We start from the raw sequence: 21,265 nt of genomic DNA, 5'->3' as shown, positions 1-21,265 counted from the left end.
CCTTCTAAAATTAGGAGTTTCTTTTAATTCTACAATTATTATTTATTTGGGCCCTCACAAAAGAATTCTTTCCTTAATTAGTTTCCTAGTTAAGTCATAGATTGAGTATAAGTTCCATTCCAAATGGAACTCCTTGTTTGTTGAATCCTATTAGGAAATCCTTCATGTAATGGCGATTAATAGCCATTCACCTGTAAACAAGGCAGGTTGATGATCAATAAAATCTGTGATTGAAGGATATTGAGGAGTTTTAGAGAGTTTGCAGATAGGAGAGACTGCAGCACTTTGAGATCTATATTCTTTGCAACTTTTGTTAATCAACCCTCATCTACAGCAAGTACACACCCCAATTCCCAGCCCCCACCTCTCCCTTCTCCTTCTCCCATACGCAGCCCCCGTCACCACCCTAATTTCTTCAAAACCAGCCCCTATCCCTTTCCTCCAATCCCTGCGGCAGCCTGCCCACACCCCTCCCTACCCTATTTCCCCATCCCCTTCCATTGCCTAGCTCCTTTATTTTCTATTTCTTCTTGTTCTTCTCTCCTTGCGGCAGCATAGGAAACCGAGAATTTTCCCAACCCTACCAAAGCCTAGTTTTCCTATATTGTCTAATCCCCACCCCCAATTCCCTTACCTTCCTAGGAACACCTTCCCCTTCCCCTCACTCACTCAAGCCCCCATCTCAGGCCGCCCTATCCCCTCCCCTAAACCTTTGTGATACCTAATTTTCTCTTTTCTCTTAAAACCCTAGAAACCTTGTGATGTAAACTAGGTCTAGGGTTAGGGGTATTTTAGTAATTTCCCTATACTTAGGGTTTGCCCCAGGAAACTCCGGCAAAGGGGGAGGGATTTCGGGTACTTAACGGCTTGTGTTACAGAATTTCAGACTTGTATTCTTCTGAAAACTAAACTCCAGATTTGAAATTTGAATTCAAAAGTCAGAAGTAGGGTTAGGGTTGACTCGGATAGGGTTAGGGATGGGGGAAGGCCTTGCTGCAGCTGTAGTTCAGGGCTACTGTAGCTGCTGTTCTGCAGTTTTTAGAACTGCGGGGATGGGTTTGGAACTTGTAATGTGTTCAGCACTTGAGATAAAGTCAGATTTCAAGGAGATTAAAATTCTGCAAAATCTCAAGGAAGAAGATGAAGGGCAGGTTTTTCTAAAGTTAGGGAAGTGTGGCTGAATCAAAGAAACTGACAGTAGGGATGGTACCTAGGGGTTTAGGCAATCCTAATGGAGGTAGAAGGGGCTTGGACAAGGCTGGGAATCAAGGTTTCCTAATGGGAGTAGGATTTTGCCACCTTGAGAAAGGAGGGGGAGGGAGGCCTGCAGTGCTTGGGGAAGGGGCTGGGTGAATTGTGGGCTGAGGGGAAGGGCTTGGGACGATCGTGGGAGTTGGGGAATGCTGCTGTTAAGGTACAGCAGCAAAGGGGAAGGGATTCTTGGGCTACGCAAGCAAGGAAAGGGGTGGGGAGGGGCTGCGGACCAGGAAGGGAGGCAGGGAAGGGTGGGCGACGGTGCTGAACTTACTGAGTTTGGACGCTTGATGGCTTTGATGATACTTGTGGTCTGCCGGGCTGAAGAAGATGAACTAGAAACTTTGAACAAAACACTCAACCAAGGCGTACCCAACAAGGAGACCCTGAACCTCAACTTAATCAAGTTTATTAATCATCAAAACTGAAATAAAATTGTATGAAGAGGCTATTTATAGCATAAAAGAAAGACTCTGAACCAACTTTGGAACCCTTAACAGATAAGGTTCCAATTACATCTTGAACTGGACTCTTAATATTAAAGCAACTCCTAATAAGGAATCTTATCTTGTCACAACTAACTTGGGACTCATTCATAACAACTTTAATTCAAACTGAAACTCCTCCAAACAAAACCAAACCTAACACAAATTAGCAAATTGGACTCAGACGAAAATTCTGGAAAATAATTTCAGACATAAAGTAAGGGCTAAAATACCCCTCAAAAGGGTTCCGACCAGCTTAAGGTGGCTTCTTGGAGCCATTCTAGGGCCCCCACTTAGAACTTCAGCCAGGGGGTCTTTGTGTTCACATCACCTATATCTTAGTTTTCAATCATACTTTACAAAACCCTCAACTTAACCTCGTTGGACTTAGGATCATCATCCCATCTCCCTACCCTAGCTTTGATCCCAACCCTAACCCTAGCTTCCACTTTAGAAACCTAAAAATGGAGGAAACTTTAATTAGTTAAACCCTAGAATTCTGGAATCGAATCTGAACCCTAAAATTAAAACAGAAAAATGCAGGTTTAATTTTACCAAACCCTAATCCTAAACCTATTGAGTAAACCCTATACCTCTTCCCTCGTCAACCCTTAATACCCTAGACCTCTAGAAACCCTAGCCACAGGGTTTAGATGATGTAAGCAGGAATCCTCCCCCCAGTCAAAACCCTACTTTGGGCCTAAACCCAAACCCAAATGGCGCACCTAGTGGGCTAGCCGAACCCTACCAGGGGCATAATGTCATTTTCCCACTTCTTTTGGTAATTATTTTATTCCAGTAATTTTTGTTTAATTTTTGTGAGTCCATATCTGATTTTACTCCTTTAGTTGAGTTAATAATTTGAATTCTAGTTAAATTGGAGTCCCAAATAAAATCTGTTTGAAGATAAGATTCTTTTTGGATAAGGTTTGTTTTATTTGGGTTATTATTCATTGAGCTGTTTAAGTCCATTTAGGTTATACCTTATTTGAGTCCAAGTCTTTTCCCTCCAATTGTAAGGCTATATATAGCCCATTCTAGTGCATTGTAAAGACATGTTGAATTGAATAAAGAATCTGAACTTGAGGGAATGGAGTTGTGGTCTTCCTGGGAGGGCCACGGCGGGTTTTGAGAGTCATCTTCTTCAAGCTTCTTCAAGTTTTTCCATCTTCTACATCAGTTCAACAGTTCCAGCAGCTTTCAAGCCCTAATCCAGTGAGTACAGTCCCTTTCCCTTCTTTTTCATCAAGAACCCTTCCTCCCTTTGGCAGCAGTCAAGAAACCCCTCTCTCACCCATCGCGGCCACCAGGAAGGCCCTCCCACCCCCTACGATCCTCCCCAAACCCTTCCCCCACCCCTGTGACACACCTAGGCAGCACCCCACCTTCCCCTACACGTCGCAGCACCCCCTCCCCCTTCTTTTCTCACTCGCCCCCCCCCCCTCTTTCTAACTTGTGGCAAATCAAAAAATAAATAAATAAAGAGAAGAAAAAAGAAAAGAAAAGAAAGAATTGAGAAAGATTGCCCAGGATCCAAGATCTCCAAAACCCTACCCAAGATCATCCCTAAACCCCTCCCATACCCAACCACAGGTCTCCTAGAAACCTCCCATCTCTTGTTTCATCCTTTTAATCATCCCTACAATTCCCCCCTAACCATCCCAGACTACTTTGTTAAATCCTTTCCATCCCATATTAATTTGAGATATTTCCAACCCTACCATATTGATCCAAACTGTCTCCTTCTTCTTTCCCATCCTCCCTAGGATAAATTTAGTTTCCCAAAATCATACCTTGGGATATTTTTAAAACCCTAATATCTCCCCAACCTTTCCATAGCTCTTCCCGAGTATTCCTTTTTACCCTAAGTCAACCCATTAGAATTTTAGGGAATTATCTCAATAAACCCTAACCCGAGAATTGGTTACAACATTAGAAGTCAAACTCCTCCATCCGCAGAGTGTAATTAGCTCTAATCAGTTGTTGTCCACCTCCAAATTGCCATAGAAGACCTAATAGCAGGGTGTTTACAGCCCTAATTTACTGCTGAATCAACCAAAGGGTCCTGGAGACCGGTCCTTGACTTGGGAGTTATATCACTAACATATCCAATTAGGAAGGAAACATCTCTAGATAATCTTTACAGAATGACAATGCAAGACATCATCTTTCCACTTCTATACTTTGGTCTAATGTAGCAAAATGCGCAATTTTCCCAGGTGCAAAGTACGGACACTTTCCCTCTTTCCCATGATGACCCATTATTCAACAATTTACCCTAGTCACTTTCCTACACGTTATTGCAGATACTGAGCTTATCAAACACAAGTACACAAAGATATACAGCATCAATTTTTCCCAAACATAGATTCTAATATGGAGTTGTACATAAAATTCAATATATGAGCAGGAAAGTCGAGAAAACACATTCAGTTGCTTTATCTCAATCATTTACAGAACATGAAATGACTTGAAAGAGTAAATCAGGTTCAGAAAAGTCACTATGATAGCTTGATAAGGAAGCTCTTGTACCATGTCCCTTCTTTTCGGCCACAAAGATTGATGATTTGACATACTAACCACTGGATAGGTTCAGGATCCACTTGATAACCACATATTAACCTTTGCAAACTGTCTTAAATGTACAGTTTAGCACATGACTTCCTTGGCTTTTTAACTTTTCTAGCCTATCTCATCTCGTAGAACTTCCAAACAATTTTAAACCTACGTAATAACACCAGTTGTCATAGGGGATTTCTTTTTCTCCTTAAGGTAAATTGATCATGTGGACAACAAACTACCAAAGAGAAGTTATTTTAAGGTCACTAGGTGAGACACAAGTTCTTAATCCAGCCCTGATGGAACGATGCCCTTAAACTAATGGCAGCGGTAACAGCTGAACCTTTGAAAGAATTAGGGTTCCAGAATATTAAGGGGAAACTCCAATCAGTAAAGTTATTGAAACAGATGTATATACTTAATCATTAATATAGGTATTAGATTGTATTGTATTAAGAGATATACATATGCATGTCAAAAAGGCAATTCTAAGTCGTAGTTTTCTCAATCTGAAAAGAAACTAAAAAATTATGAACTGTTTAACAGCAGGTAAGACAGACCAAATCCATCGTAAGTTGATGTTCCACGGCCTAACTCGTCAATAATTACAAGAGACTTGTCAGATGCTCCTTTCAATATTGATGCAGTCTCAAGCATTTCTTGCATGAATGTGGAGATCCCGCGCAACTGAGGAAAAATAGCCAAATAAGAAACTATATTTAAGATGGTCAGCAAACAAGACACTTGGAAGTTGTGCACTCATTAGTCTGAAATAACAATAAACTTTTAAGGAACAACAGTGAATAGATGATGCAGGAAATTACAATTTGGGTCAAGCTGTCAAGGACTGTCATGTGAAGATTCTAATGGATAACCACTGTATTCAAGTGAAACCACTACATTGAAGAGAAATAAACTTGCAGGGAGAGGCAAAATTGGTCAGGCATTCAGGACTTTGAACATTGGTTTTGCTTATTGTTTTCCCAAGGGGCACTTTTGTGGTTTGACTTGGATTTGATTTAGATTCCGTCCAGCATCTATTCAGTCCAGTTCTTCAAACAATGTTTAGCTTTTTAGAGTTGGAGACCACCAGAAAATTGAGGAACCAGTGTCTCAGCTTCCAAATCTAAATAAAAGCATCCCAGCCTTGATTATCTTACATGTTTGATTAATGGAAAAGTTATTTTTTATTATTGCAGAGTTGTTTGCCTGCATAGTGATACATTGGTGAGATAGCAGTTTCCTTGGTGATCTTCGAGGATATGAATTCATGCTACTAAATACGATGAGGGATTTCTCTTTCAACCCACAACTTTGCTCACAGTTCTCCATTTTGTCAGTGACGCACTTGCATGGGTCTGAAGTCTTAACATCCCAAAAAGATCATCCAGAAGAGCAGTTTTTTATGAGAAGGCAGCCTAGTTCATGTCTTGAACAGCAGATGGGCTACTAAAAGAGCAGCAGGTAGGCATCACAATTCACAGGTTGCCGCAGATAAAATTGTGTTTTTTTTTCTTTTTTCGAGGTGACTCGAAAAACAGAATGTGAATGGCTCACCATATGGTTATGTTGGTCTCTGATACCATGTGACAGATGTAACCAGAGATAAACCACTGAGAAGAGATTTAGGAAGAAGAAGAAGAAGAAGAGGAGTTGGGAGACTCCCGTGGAACTAAACCAACAGTCTCCCCCATGATGCTTATGTAAGTTAAGCAGAATAGTTAGTTTAGAAATGATACTTTCCTAAACTAATTCCAATTAAATAGAAGGCAATTACCTCCAAAAAGAAAACTAAACCTATGGTTAAAAAAATAACTAAAAGGGTTAAACCGAAAAACAAATTGGACAACTAATATCTACCGTATCCCACATACAGCGTACAAAACTAACACCCATGTACTCCATTGGTAGGATCGGAGATGCAGTTCATCACAATGAACTACCTTTGAGAGTTTGTCACATCTTCTGAGCAAATGTGAATATCAAACAAAAAGGTTCAGCATTCTGGATTTGAAATATCTATTCCTTCAAGCACAACAACCTAGAGATGAAGCTTTTTATCATGAAATACCTCGTAGTAATTAAGCTGAAGGTCGTGCTTGGCATGTTGGTCAGTGACCACTTGCTAAATGCTTGGTCATGGGCTTAAGTCCGGGAAACAGCCTCCCTGGAGACAGGGGTAAGGCATATCTGACCCTCTCCAGACTATGTTAAGTCAATGGGTATGACCTCCCAGTCATTAAGCTCAAGCAGAGAACAGGTTTGTTTCTCCTCAACAAGTAACTCAGATGGCATCCTTGTTCCTAATCCAAACTCAACAGAGTTGGGCTGTTCCCAAAGGGGCAGAATTGATGAACTTGCATGTTTGTGGTCAGAGAGGCATCACTCAATCTGGAAATCCAAGCCCAGCAAAAACCTGGATTCTGGTGTAATAGGGTTGGTATGGGCTACTCAATTCTGTTATATAGGTAGCTAATGTGGGAAATCTCGTCAATGTTTGCTAGAAGTACTTTTTTTCTCTCTTTACATTATTACAGTGACTCAAGATTATGCAGAGATTGAGTAAGAATATACTTGAGCTAAAAGCTAGTTTCCAGCAAGAATTGAGAGGTTAATTAATTGCTGGATGATTCTTCCTACCTTTTCAAACCTCCCTCTTCCAATCTGTTTCTTCTCTCGTCTGATCTCTTCCTTAATTGCTAAGCTTGACCTTTATTTGTCTTCTCTTTTCCTTCTTATCCAACTTTTTATTCCTTGTTCTCTCTCTTATTGTCAGACATGTTTCCAGGAGAAATCTGCAGCCCAAAGTCTGCCAACAAACACCTTTTAATCCTTTATCACTGTCCTTGCACCCTGAAATCTTGTGCTTCAGTAACCTTCCCTTGCGCAACCAAAACATTGGAACCTCACTTCCCAAAACTAATCCTATTGAAATCATATATCAAAACTCAAGAATGATTTAGTTTCTACGCCAAATCAAGTTGCTTGAATGAATATTATGTTATTGCTTAAGAGACTTTTGGTTCTGTTATTGACCACTTCAATGGATTGATAATTGCTAATCGTCCCCTAAAATTTCAGGTTGGTCCATGGTTATCTGACAAATATTCTTCACTTGGAGTGACTCTAGGTTGTCACTGGCTGTGAGTGTTATCATGAAGGAGACGGAATAATTATAAAAAATTGCAACTAAAAAGTATCTGTTAAAATTACTTCACAACCCTTGCCTTTCATGTTCTCTACTGTTTTATCACTCCCTATAGTAACTTCCAAAATTGTCCTTTTCCATGTAAAATTGATTTCCTGATCTGCTTCTCACCAAGGGCCTGACTTTGTCTTCAAAGTTACAAAATAGCCACTTATCCCTTTATTGGGGAATTTCCTCATTTTAGTGAGGCCCCTATTCACCCAAAAGCAGGGTATGTGACCAGGGGCTGCATTAATCTGATTGGCATTTGGCTGTCCTGGATGAGATTTATCTATTTTGAGGTGTTAGTAATTCTTCATTGCCCTTTGAATGCCCTCAACCTGCACCACACCACTTCTGTTCATGCATTCTTTATGCCCAATGCCAGATTTCCAAACCATGTAAACATTCAAGAATATAAACAGGGACCACCCAAAACTGAAACCAAAAAATATCAATTCCAACATGCAACATTCTAAAATTTGATAGGGAAGTCAGAAAATCATGAACAGCGAAAGAAATTCTTAGTAGCATATTTACAAACTCTATAATTATGGAGATGGAGGATGACATGAAAGAAACTTCAGCAGAGTCCTCATTACTAACACATGTAACCAATGGATTTGCAATGCTTCATTTATGCATCAGTCTAAGATTGAATTTCACAATTAAAGAACTTCTACGAGTGATTAACATGCTTTGACTCACTTGGCAATCTCCCGCACCCACACGAGCAAAAATACAATCACGAACACTGATATTTGCATTTTCACAAGGAACGAAAGAACCAACTTGTGCCATCAGGATGTTCACACCTACCTGCTAGCAGCAACAAGTGACGTGTTCAAGCCAATCAGGATGAAAACATATTGGTGACATAATACCCACTAATATGCAAATTAATTTATAGGATATGCTTACAAGTTTCTCCACACAGATGTATAGACAATTATTAAGATGTTGTCAAAGGAATAAAGGATTGTCTCTAGCTTGTCTATCTCTTTGTTTCAGCTACTTATATGCTGCCTAGAATTCACCAGAAAACCTTAATCTAGTTTAGCTCCCCATTATTTCTCTTTCAACCAATCTCCAAATAAAAGGTATAGATAGTGTACATGTTGTGGATGTTTCCATAGAGCCCTTACGATGGGTTACAATGTGTGTTTGTCATTAGAAATAAATGTGGTCATCTTAGGAGAAAACTTGAGCTTCAATGTGAAAGTTGCTAGTTCTTTAAAGAGTTGAATATGAGCTTGGATGTATCTGAAATACAATTGGTATATGTCCATGATTAAACAAACAACACCACGTAATAGCAAATCGAAATAGAAACAACAAAAACACAAAGATTTAATGTGTTTCACACACCAATATAGAGTGCTACGTCCATGGGCGAAGAGGAAGAAAATTTTCACTGCGGAAGAAGTATAGAAGGAGATCTCACAACCAATCACCAAAAACGGGCATTACAAGAACTCTCACCCAAAATCCTAACTGAAAATCTCAAATCTTCAATAATGTGGTAGGCAAACTTGACACACATATATATAGACTCCAATCAGGTAAACAGCTCGACCCATCGGGTCGGGTAGTACCACACCGTAACCCCTGCTCCCCCTCCATAAACCGAGATCAGTGGTGGGCTCTAGGCTTGGACCCTTCGCTTCCATCACAAATCTCCAAAAAAACAGGTCATTCGGGTCGCCCACCAAAAGTATGTTGGTGTGGGTCCATCTTTGAAAACAAGGACAAGAATTCGGGTCACAACACAAAAATCTCCACCTTAACCTAAATTCTCCAACAAAGCTGAAAAATCTTCATCTTCTCCAACAGCCCCTTCATGGGCTAAGCTCTAATGCGACCAACTCCAATCAAGTCCAAGCAATGCTTGAACTTAGCAATACACAAAGGCTTTATCAATATATCAGTTGGATTGTCTTCAGTACCAATCTTCAACACTTGGATATTACCTTTAGCAACAATCTCTCTGACATAGTGATATTGAACATCAATGTGCTTCATCCTCGTGTGATACATCTAATCTCTAGTCAAGTAAATAGCATTCTAGTTATCACAATGGACAACAGTCACCTCTTGAATAAAATGAGTTCTTTATTCAAGCTTCTAAGCCAAATAGCTTCTTTAACACTGTCATATACTCTGCTTCTGTTATAGATAATGCAATTGTAGCCTGTAAAGCAACCTTCCAACTAATCACACAACTGCCCAAGGTAAACACATAACCTGTGAGTGACCTTCTTTTGTCAAAATCACTTGCATAATCTGAGTCAACATAACCTATCAACTTGTCACCATTCCGCCCGAACTCCATACAAACACCAGAGGTTCCCTTCATGTACCTAAGTATCTATTTCATTGCCTCCCAATGAGTTTTACCAAGATATGATAAATATCTACTCACCACACTAACTTTCTATGAAATATTAGGTCAAGTGCAAACCACAACATGCATAATGGAACCAACTACACTAGAATATAAAACACGTGACAGAGAACTCACATCTCCATCTGTCTAAGGTGATAAAACAATTGAAAATCTCAATTGGAGTGCTAACAAGTTTTGCATCTTTCATGCAAAATGCTTCACCACATTTTCCATCTATTTCTGCTTAGCCATAGCGTCCCTACCTTTTTATCCCTCTCGATTTCCATACCAATAATCTTCCTTGTTGCCCCAAGTTCTTTCATCTCAAATGTAGTGCTTAACTATTACTTCAACTTGATGATGTCATTCATATCTTTAACAGCAGTCAACATATCCTCAACATATAAGAGCAAATATATGAATGAAGCATCAAAAGTCTTCTAAAGTATACACAACAGTCATACTCGCACCTACTATAACCCAAAGTAGCCATGACAGAATCAAACCTCTTATACCATTGTCTAGGACACTGCTTCAAACCATATAAGGACTTTTTCAACAAGCAAAGTTGTCCTCCTTTCCTTCTATAACAAAACCATCACACTGATGCATATAAATTTGTGCTTCTAATTCACCATGCAAGAATGCAATTTTCATATCAAGTTGCTCTAACTCCAAGTTATACATAGCAACTAAAACAAGCAAAACACAAATGAAACTATGCTTAACAATAGGTGAAAATACATCATTAAAGTCAACACCTTGTACATGAGCGTACCCTTTTGCAACCAATCGTGCCTTGTATTTAGCATCTCCATCACCTATGGTGGATTCTTTCTACTTGTAGATCCGTTTGCAGCCAACAATTTTCTTTCCTTTAGGTGGTTTGACAAAAGCCCATGTTTGATTTTTATAGAGACTCAATCTCCCCATTCACGGCCAACAACCACTTTGAAGAATCAACTAAAGAAATAGCTTTTGAATATGTTGCAGGTTCACTGTTATCAATTGTATCTACAAATGCATAAGTAACAATTTCAGCATACCCATATTTTTATGGAGGCCTAATGTTCTTCTTTGGCTAATTTCTGGCAATGTTGTACTTCTCTTCTTCCTAATTCCCTGGAGCACCACCTTCTTCTGTAAGAGTGGGCGGTTGAACTGAAGTTGATTGTGTTTTCTTTGAAAATGGATCATCCACTTCAACTCTACCTTCTCCCCATAATTTTTTTAACTTTCATCACTGTGAATATGGGTTTCTTTTCTAGAATTCAACATAGCAAACTCATCAAAAGTAACATCTCTGCTAATAATAAATTTTGGATTATGTGGATCAGGATACTATAACCTAAATCCCTTAACCCCAGATCCATATTCAAGAAAAATACACTTCTTAGCCGTAGGTTCCAAAAATGTTTAAATTATTGTAATTAGCAGGTTAACCTGACCATACCGTCTCTGGAGTTTGCACATAATTAGATGTGTAGGGAGACCTATTCACCAACCATATTATTGTGTTTATTGCTTCCGTCTAAAACTCATTGCCAAGTCTTGCATTTGATAACATGCACATTATCTTTTGTAACAAGGTTTTGTTCATACGCATTACAACTCCATTCTACTAAGGTGTCTACACAAGTGTATGGGTTATTGCAATTTCCTCATTAATGAAAAATTCATTGAAGCCTCCTTCACAAAATTCAAAGTCATTGTTTGTTATCAATCTTTTAATTTGCTTCCCAGTTTGTTTTTCAATCAAAATCTTCCATTGCTTGAAAGCACAAAATACTTCCTTTTTATGCTTCAAGAAGTAGACCCAAACCTTCCTAAAATAGTCATCAACAAAGGTAAGTAAATACCTGACACCAGTCACCTTAAAGAAACTTTGGATGGCCCCTATAGATCTGAATGGATGTAGTTTAAAGTTCCCTTAGTCCTGTAAATGGCAGTACTAAAACGGACTCTCTTCTACTCCTGAACACATAATGCTCACATAACTCCATTTTTCCTGTACTCTGACCACACAATAGACCCCTTTTGCTCAACACAGTCATCTTTCTTTCACTCATATAGCCTAGTTTCATGTGCTAAAATTTTGTAGTATCCCAATCAGAAACTGATGAAGCTAATACAATGTATCCAATGACTGTAGTATCCTGCAAGACACAAAAATTACCAACTTTCTTTCCTTTCATTAATAAGAGGGCACCCTTACTACCCTTCATAACTCCACCTTCAGTTGTTTATCTGCACCCGTTTGTATCCAAGGTACCCAAACTGATGAGAATTTTCTTCAACTCAAGAATATGCTAGACATCAATTAGAGTTTTGATAATACCATCATGATTCTAATATTTCTCTTCCCAACTATAATACAAGTGGAATTATTCCCCATCAACACAACTCCACTTCGAGAAGGTTCGTAAGTAAAAAACCACTCATGATTAAGGCACATATGGTTGAAACACCCGGAATTAAGGATCCATTCATTTTGTGATCTAACTCTACCATCAAACACCAATAGTGTCTCATAATCACTCCCATCTTCAGCAACACTAGCCTTTACGGAGTTCTCTTTCTTTGGTTGGTTGGCACCACCACCACTTGCTTTCTGCTTGTTTTAAAGTTTGTAGCATTTTAATTTGATATGCTCCTTTTTCTTGAAGCAATTACAGGTCAAATTTTTATTATTTGATTTTGACCTAGACTTCTTGTCACTGTCCAAATTTCTCTCAGTAGTTCTACCCATAGCCGTCAAACCAACATCTTCAAATTTTGTTGTTGTCATCTCATCATCAATTTTCTGCTTACTAAAAGTTTGTTTTAACATCCACAACTGAGATAGTCTCTCTGCCATGATCATTGTGTCTCTAAAGTGTTTGTATGACGGAGGTAGTAAACATAACAATAATAAGGCTAAATCTTCATCCTTAATTTTAACATCTATCTTTTGCAAATCAATAACGATAGAGTTAAAAGTCACAATATAAGATTTATGAGAAATACTTCACCCATATGCAAAGTATATTATTGTTGCTTGAACTACAACTTGTTAGTTCGATCTTCCAAGGCGAACCACAATTCTGCCGCTGTCTTTTCCAACAAAACTTTTTGCAAAACTTCGTTCAATAGACATACCTGAATTGTAATGAGGGTTCGATCATCTATATCATTCCAATCATCTTCAGACATAGCTGCAGATGTATTCGTCTTCCCAAATATGGCTTTCTTCACTCCTTGATGAGTAAGAATCATCAACATCCTAACTTGCCATAAACTGAGACTGATGCTCCCGTCGAATTTTTCAATGTCATATTTCCTTGATGTAAAAGCATGGATGTACAAATCGAAAACAACCAAAAGCTCTAATACCAGTTTGTTAAAACAAACAACACCACAAAATAGCAAATCCAAATAGAAACAAAATGAAAACACAAAGATTTAACATGGTGAACACCAATGTGGTGTGACACGTCCCCGGGAGAAGTGAAAGAAGCTTTTCACTATGTGGAAGCAATATAGAATGAGATTTCACAACCAATAGCCAAGAACAACATTATAAGAACTCTCACCCAAAACACTAACCGAAAAACTCAAATCTCTCAATAATGTGGTAGGTGAACATGACATACATATATATAGACTCCATCGAGTCAGGTCATACCATAATGTAGGCCCACCACTGATCCCCTCCATAGACTGAGATCAGTGGTGGGCTCCAGGCTTGGACCTATCACCCTCTACTTCCACCACAGATCTCTAAAAGGGGTCATTCAGGTCGCCCACCAAAAATATGTTGATGCAAGTCCATCTTTGAAAACGGGTAAAAGAGTTCGAGTCACAACATAACAGCCACACCCTTCATCCTTGTTTTTGCTCTCAATAATTTTTCAATAAATGTTATTGACAAAGTAGTAAAAAAGAATATGTCAATGTTGTGAAATGCACATATATTTCTATTTAAGCTGGATGACTCAATTATGATTTAACCAGGGTTAGCTGTCTCAAGGATTAATTATTTGTTAGCTGGTTCACTTTGAGAGGGTTCTGAAGAATAGCCAGAACATGGGTTACATCAGTTTGCCCTTTACTTATGAACACCCTCGATTTTTGTCCTAAATTTATTCACAAAGGCATCAATGTCAACATCACAGCTTAAGGAATCTATTTTGTTATTCAATCTTTATCCTTATTGTTGAAAAATTCCCTGTTTTTCAGTTTTGGTAGTCCTTTTTCTCTATTTATATGTAAGCTAATGTAGAATGTAAAGGGATTCATGTAAAGGAATAAAAAAAATCTCTGTTTTTCAGTTTTGGTAGTCCTTGTTAGTTGTTTCTCTATTTATATGTAAGCTAATGTAGAATGTAAAGGGATTCATGTGACTACAAATCTGTCCTCATCATCGCCTCCCACGTACCAACCTCTCCCATATGCATCCACTCAACAAAAAACCTTAATCCCAATGATGTGAACTAGAATTCAGCCCATGGCCCAAACCCTGAAGTGGGCCCAAGGCCACTCCAAAGTGGCGCAACTAGGGTTGGCCAAACCCTTTGAGAGGGATAGTGTGGTCCATCCTAACCCTAATTAGTTGCTGATTTTAATTTTCAAACTTTTCTTTTTAATTTTCAGAGGAGTCTTGGTCAGTTAGAAGTTTGAGTCAAAGATGAGTTCTTGAGTCCCTAGGAATCTTCTTATCTATCTTATCCATCTTTATTTACAAGAAGAGTTCTTTTAGTATTTGTGTCTTGGAGGGAATTTATTTTCAAGGAGATTCCATTAGATCTTTAATTATTTATTTGGATGGTTGAGATTGTAAGGGGATACTAAATACTAATCTATAAAGCAGACCACTTAGGTTTAGATTCTTTTAGTAGGCTATAAATAAGCCTATTTTCTATTTTGCAAGTTTTGAGTCTGGATTAATAAAATTATAGGAAGCATTGCAGCCAGGAAGGTGCGGCAGGGTCCTTTTGAGAGGGATGTTGCAGTTATCTAGAGATGTCTTATCTTCATCAGTTCAGCCCTGCAATTCCAGCAACCTTCCTCCTCCTAATTCAGCACTCAAGTGCCCCCCCCCCCCCCACCTCCCAAACCCATTGCAAGACCTCCCCCACCCCTCCCCTGTTCTGCACAACCCTAGAATTCCCCTCCCCTTCCTGCTGCACCACTGGCAGCACCTTCCCAGGCCCCTACAACACCCTAAAACCTCCCCAACTGCCTACAACACTGCCTAACCCCTCTCCCCTCCCCTGCTGCCCCCTTCTTTCCCTCTCTTGCTTCATCGCAACCCTCCCCTCTCTTTTTCCGACTTGCAGCATCTGAGAACAGGAAAGAAAGAAAGAAAAAGAGAAGAAAATAAAAGAAAGAGAAAGATCCAAGGAAGATTGCCCACGATACATTGTCAAATTCACTTCTATTTTGATTTGTTAAAAACCCTAGAATTTCCCTAACAATCCTTACCTTTTGTTCCCTGAGTCCCTTAGCCTTTACCATGCCAAGAACCAACCCATACTGATCCAAATTATTTCATCCTTCTTTACTACCAATCTTAGGATAAATTTTAGTCCCTCAATATCATTTCCATAGAAATTTGTTAAAACCCTAAATATTACCTATCGTCCCAGTTAGTTTGGCTAAACCAAATCTTACTCAAACCCTACCCAATCCCAATTTTATCTCCTTGTCCATCCCACCTTATTTAACAATATTATCCATCCCATCCAGTCATTAGTTATTTGACGGTTCAAAAGAAGATTATCCTGGGAAAACCCTTAATTTTAGGGAAACCATCCTAGAAACCCTAAACCTAAAATTACGTGTCCATCACCTACACCCTTAATCTTCTGACTTAAGGACAAAAGTCCGAAGTTGAGGCCTCACAGTCCTGGACCAGGCCTTGTATGAACTATAATTAAGTTGGGCCTAAATTCTGGTCCACAGCCAATCAAGAGGGCACAGCAATGTGCCTTCAATAAACTAAACTAGATAGCAACACCTAGTGAAACAAATGATGTTTGAACAGCAAAGCATCAGTTATTTTTTATTTAATTTACAGGTGCAAAATGAAGCCCACCCACCCAAAAGAGGAAGTTGGAATGCTTTGAATTTATTAACATAAGGTCAACTCCTTAGGAAATTCTAAAAAACACCACAACAACGACAACAGCAACAAGCCTCTTCCCAAATAAATGGGGTCAGCTATGTGGATCCTTGCCTTCCAATCAACTCTATTTGAGGCCATACCAGATACAAGGCATAGGTTATGCATATCCTTTCTCACCACTTCTCTTCAGTTGTCTTAGGACCTTCCTAAATTCCAAAATATAAAACAGAAATGGATATATTAAACTTAAAAACTCTAATGACATTTCCTAAGCAAACAGATGCATGGGAATTTAACGAAAAAATTGTACATGAAGCAAGCAGGAACATCTATTTCTGCAATGCATAACCAAATACACATCAAGAGGAAATATAGTTTCCCATCTAGAATATAGATTACTCTGATAAGAGAATTATCTACACCAATACATTTAAATAGTCTCTTGAAATTAACCACTTTTGTGACCTTTTGTTTGGGACTTTATTTACTCTACAACCAACTTCACCAATGTATAATTTGCACTGCAACAACTGTCTTGAAATGATTAAGCAAAATAAGATGCTGTATGAGAAAATAATAAAATAATAATAACATAAGGCATGTCAAATTCAATAGCTGTTTCCAATAGTTAAGTTAAGCCAAAGAACAAAGTTTTTGAGGTATGTACATTCAGTCAATAGACTTATCATGCATATGCATGGCAGGAATGGATACCAAGATGCTTATAATTTGAAGCCTGTTTTGCTCACAATCTAAATGTAAGAACTTCCACAGGTGCCCTTCAGAAACAGAAATGAAGTGTGTTCATCCTAGAACACTATTGTGGATTGGTTTCATACCCAATAGAATCCACCACAAAATATCTCTTATTTGCTCCAAGTACAAAACTCCCCAAGAAACCTTATCAAATTACATCTATTGACCCAAATAAAACTAATCAAATTATGTAAGGTATGAGGATGAGAGGAGAATGAGAAAAGGACTGGTAATGTTCATTGTTGGGTGAACTGTTCGTTCAATTAATACCCCCAAAAAAAAAGACAATAAACAATTCATTTAATTGTGCATGCTTTGATTATGGAAGTATCATAATTAATATTTCAATTTAGACTCTTAATCCATGTAGCTAGTATTGAATATGCTTTTATGCTTCTAAAATTTTAGTACTTCTCTAAAATTTGACTACTTATCCAATTATCCTTTCTTTCTTCTCTACACAAAATTATAAATATCATACCTGCCGGATGAATGTTGATTTTCCACCCATGTTCGGCCCTGTTATAATCTGGAACCAACTTTTTCCCCTTACCTAAGATCAGAAAACAATAAGGGTTCAAAAGAAAATTAAAAAAAATAAATAAAATCCTTTCAAGGATAAAGCAATAATTGTGAGTAGGACACAATGAATACTCACCAGTCTACAATCATTCGGTATAAAATTCACCCCATCTTGAGCCTCCACGCAAGGATGCCTACTTCCTTCAAGTATAATATCCCCCTCATCCTGCAATTTCAACATATAGCCAAAATAAACTGTGAGGACTTATCATACAAAGAAATTAATGGCCCTACCAAAGACAAAAGGATAGGTACGGAAAGAAGAGGAACGAATCACTACAGAAGGAGTAATATCTGGTCGGGTGTACGGAGTAGGACAACTAGTAGCCAGATCAGCAAAACTAAGCAAGACATCCAGTTCTGAAAGAATCCCAGCTACAGTCTCAAACACCTGCACATGGAACTTCAGTGAATTTTGAAGAAACTTCAAGAAGAAAAAAAAATATGCTATCAAGTTTAAGTACCTCATGGAAACTTGCAGCAGTTTGAACTACTCGAATAACCAACTCTTTTTGGCAACTAGTGTACTCCTCAAATGACTTTTGATACTGATCCCCTAACTTTTTAAGCTTTGTGTTTGTAAACTTGACCCCATCCTTCCGAGTTTCGAGGACAATAAAATGAGTAGTAAGCTTCTTCCTAACTTTTGGCTCCTCCTTTTTTGTGATTCTAAAGACATGTCCAAATTGTGTGCCTTTATCTAACTTCAGTGCCTTATCTAGAGGAAGATCAAGGTCATTGGCAACTTGTTTATGCAAATTATGTATCTGCTTCTCAACTGCATCTCGCTCGTCCTTCAGCGCTGATAGTTTCAGATCATAACTAGAAGATATCATGTATTCCCCATTCTCAAGCTGATCCAGGTCAACAGAAGCTTCAACAAGACCAACAAACTTGTTCAAGTGATCTTCATCAGTCCAGTACTCAAGGGGGTCCAGATATCTGTCCTTAATCAGAGTTGAATATTGCCCATCATAACGCTTCAGAGCACTTTTTATGTAAGGAAGCCGAATACTAGACTGTATTAACAAAATAACCATTGAAAGGCCCAGCAAAGTGGAGTTAAACACCAAATACAATAAACAGAAGAAAAATACACTCTGCATGCCACACAGATCAATGTGGGATTGAAAATTAAACTACGATGCTAATTTAACAAACAAAGGTTTTAATTATTTTCCCTGTTCAAAACAATCAAACGAAATTGGATAGAAGGAATGGATATTACCTGATAAAGTTTTACAATGTGTTGCAGACCAGCCCTTTTCTTTTCAAGAGAATGCATCAGGCGCTCTATATCTGAAATTCTTTTCAGATGCTGCCTAAGATCCTGACGAAGAGCAGTATCCTCCACAAATGCATGGACCAAATCCAGCCTACAATTGATCTCATTGACATCTAATAATGGTTGTTTCAACCATCTGTTTAGTAATCGTTTTCCCATGCCAGCCGTACAGGTTCTATTCATAAGACCAAACAGGCTAAAATTTTTGTTTGCATCTGTTTTGCTTTCGAGAACATTTAATGCTCTCATGGCAGCAGAATCTAACCTCATGAAACTGTTAAGATTATAGCGCTGGATGGTATAATTACCATAGTTGCTCTCATCTGCTAGTAATTCTGCATAAGAAAGTAATGCCCCCAGCGCCCCAGAAGCATATTCAAAACCGGAAAGCAGATCACGAACTGGTTCAATTGAACCTTTGACAAGCCGACCAAGATCCTGTACCAAATCTCTCGACTTAAATTCTGTTTTCTTTCTCTCAGTGAGAAGCACACCGCATCTAGACAATGCATCAAGTAGAGTTTTGCTCTGGATGGACTTTCCTCCCTCTGTTGGCAGGAGACACTCTTTGCAACCAAGAGCCACCAAAGCTGACTCGACATTTGTGAATTGACTGTCATCAATAAATTCTGCCAACCCAAGTATCCTCTTAGTTAGGTCCAAATAGCCCATCCCTATAACACACTCATTTTCACGGAAGTTTGGGCATAGTGCAACAATCACAGGAGAGTCCTGCATTTCATTGTTGGCAAACAAGATATCTTCAAAACTACCAAGATTTCCTGGTGTTCCACTTCTTGTCAACCTCCAGTTCGACCCACTTCCCTCGTAAAGCTCCAAAGTATGGTCTGTTCTCTCCAGCAGAAGATCACGGGCAATGGTTTCAAACATATTTTTACTGACACTCACGCTAGAAAGACCATTAGAGCCATTACCCAACTGCCGCATAGCAGTAGTCGTATGATAGTATGTCTTGGCAATGAACACTGCATTATCTCCATGAGCAGTGTAGTAATCCTGAACAAAACATGATAACATAAACAGGAAAATATTGACAATATGAACTAATATATACACAAAGGCATTTCAGTTATACTGAATGGAAACAGTAAATACAAGGGGATACGTTATTAGGAGGATGGAAACGATTTAATATGTGAACTCACCCGACGATCAAATAATCGAACTGCTCTTGGGTCCTGCAGCAAAGAGGTAGTAAGTGAGACCCACCAGTGATACCAAGTTAGAGCATGAGCGGTCATTCACTTTTTTTCCTTTTCCCATTCAAATAGAAAAAACTAAAGACGGCTCTTACTCTTGGTAGGGTTTTGAAGAATGAAATAAACCCTTGAGCTTGCTTGGCATCTACAGTTTCATAGCAAAGGTGTTTTTAGTTGCATGGGTCGAAACCAAAAAGATCCACAGTCAGAAAGAGTGTCCCATGGAAAGAAAAAGAAAGAGAAAAAAAGATGCTAGGAAAAGGTCATACCAAGTTTTAGCTCTGGGAGCTTGTTCTGCTCCTGCAAATCATCCTCCATTTGAAGAACTAACAGGGAGGGTTTTGAGAAATTTTGGATTTGTGAGTACTCTGAACTATTAATCCAAGAATCTGTTGAAGAAAGAGGAGAGAGGATCGGGGGAAACGAGAAGTTAAATGAAATATTAGGTAATGAGAATGGCGGGAAACAGAACACTCGGGTTTTGCGGAGATCCTGCCTTCTGGCTTCTGCTGCTCCTCTGGAACTGGAACGCTAACAGCGTTAAGGAGTTTAACGGAGAGTTAACGGCCATTTGGAAGTCTAAAACAATATATACGATGGGCCAAGAAAAAATGTTAAAATTTTACATAGGCCTCTATTTCAGTGTAATGGGCCTTCTTATGTATCACCTACTAATTGGTTCTGGGCCTACTACTTAGAGCTCGTCTGCAACTTCAACTAAGGCCGTGAAAGGCCCAAAGTAAATTTAATTTTCAGCAAAAAAAAATACATACTAATTTGAGGCTTTCTAAGTTTTGGTGGGGCCTCTCTCCCTTCAGATCATCTAACTCTGCGCCTTTGGCCAAAAAAAGGAAAATCTTACTCTGAAACCTCGTGGCTACCCAAAAAGAAAGGGAAAAAAAATGTACATTATAATCATAGTTCCTCGTGTCGGCGATATGGCGACATTTCGACGTGTCGCTGGGGGGCGACACGACACACCCCAGCGACACCGATAAAACAATAAGTCAGCGACATATCGCCCTGTGTCGGCGATATGTCGCTACATTCGCCATATATAAAAGCCTTTCGTTTGTTTTTCGCCGATTCTTTGTTCGCTATTTGCCATATATAACCCCCATGTCCGTTGGCAACAATATGTGAAGCATGAGCCATACTCAACATAATTGTATAATGAATTGTAAATTTTAGTACACCTCTTTACTAATTGTGTATTTGTGTTCTCTTTGCATATTTACATTAGTTTATATAAATTTTCCAAAATTACAGTTTTGCCCGCATATAGCCGGACATGTGCCAATTATAAACTTTAGGTAGGTGATGTTTTAGGTCAAAATAGCATTCCCAATGTGTTTATTGACCTCAAATTAGGTTACATGTCAAATTTCAGGTCAAAATGACCTGAAATACCCTTCGAAACAGGGGTTCAGGTCGACATGTCGAAC

The 21,265-nt window shown here is 38.8% G+C and overlaps 1 protein-coding gene across 1 annotated transcript in view; it reads right to left on the bottom strand.

The window, feature by feature from the left end:
* The window catches only part of LOC149012408 (DNA mismatch repair protein MSH2-like), a 42,447-nt gene extending 22,131 nt beyond the window's left edge, over nucleotides 1-20,316 (bottom strand). The window contains exons 1-10 of the mRNA XM_089159734.1: nucleotides 20,090-20,316; nucleotides 19,916-19,965; nucleotides 19,767-19,799; nucleotides 18,544-19,617; nucleotides 17,780-18,334; nucleotides 17,596-17,706; nucleotides 17,392-17,481; nucleotides 17,215-17,286; nucleotides 8,194-8,304; nucleotides 4,859-4,985 (exon numbers count right to left, since the gene is read on the bottom strand). Coding sequence (XP_089015860.1) covers nucleotides 4,859-4,985; nucleotides 8,194-8,304; nucleotides 17,215-17,286; nucleotides 17,392-17,481; nucleotides 17,596-17,706; nucleotides 17,780-18,334; nucleotides 18,544-19,617; nucleotides 19,767-19,799; nucleotides 19,916-19,965; nucleotides 20,090-20,138 — 2,272 coding nt within the window. The 5' untranslated portion in view covers nucleotides 20,139-20,316. The remainder of the gene's footprint in view (nucleotides 1-4,858; nucleotides 4,986-8,193; nucleotides 8,305-17,214; nucleotides 17,287-17,391; nucleotides 17,482-17,595; nucleotides 17,707-17,779; nucleotides 18,335-18,543; nucleotides 19,618-19,766; nucleotides 19,800-19,915; nucleotides 19,966-20,089) is intronic.
* Nucleotides 20,317-21,265: the final 949 nt, after the last annotated feature.

This window comes from Hakea prostrata, chromosome 6, assembly GCF_041222555.1.
Source record: "Hakea prostrata isolate BN-2017 chromosome 6, UWA_Hpros_2, whole genome shotgun sequence".
NCBI lineage: Eukaryota > Viridiplantae > Streptophyta > Magnoliopsida > Proteales > Proteaceae > Hakea > Hakea prostrata.
This window is presented reverse-complemented; position numbering and strand designations above follow the sequence as displayed.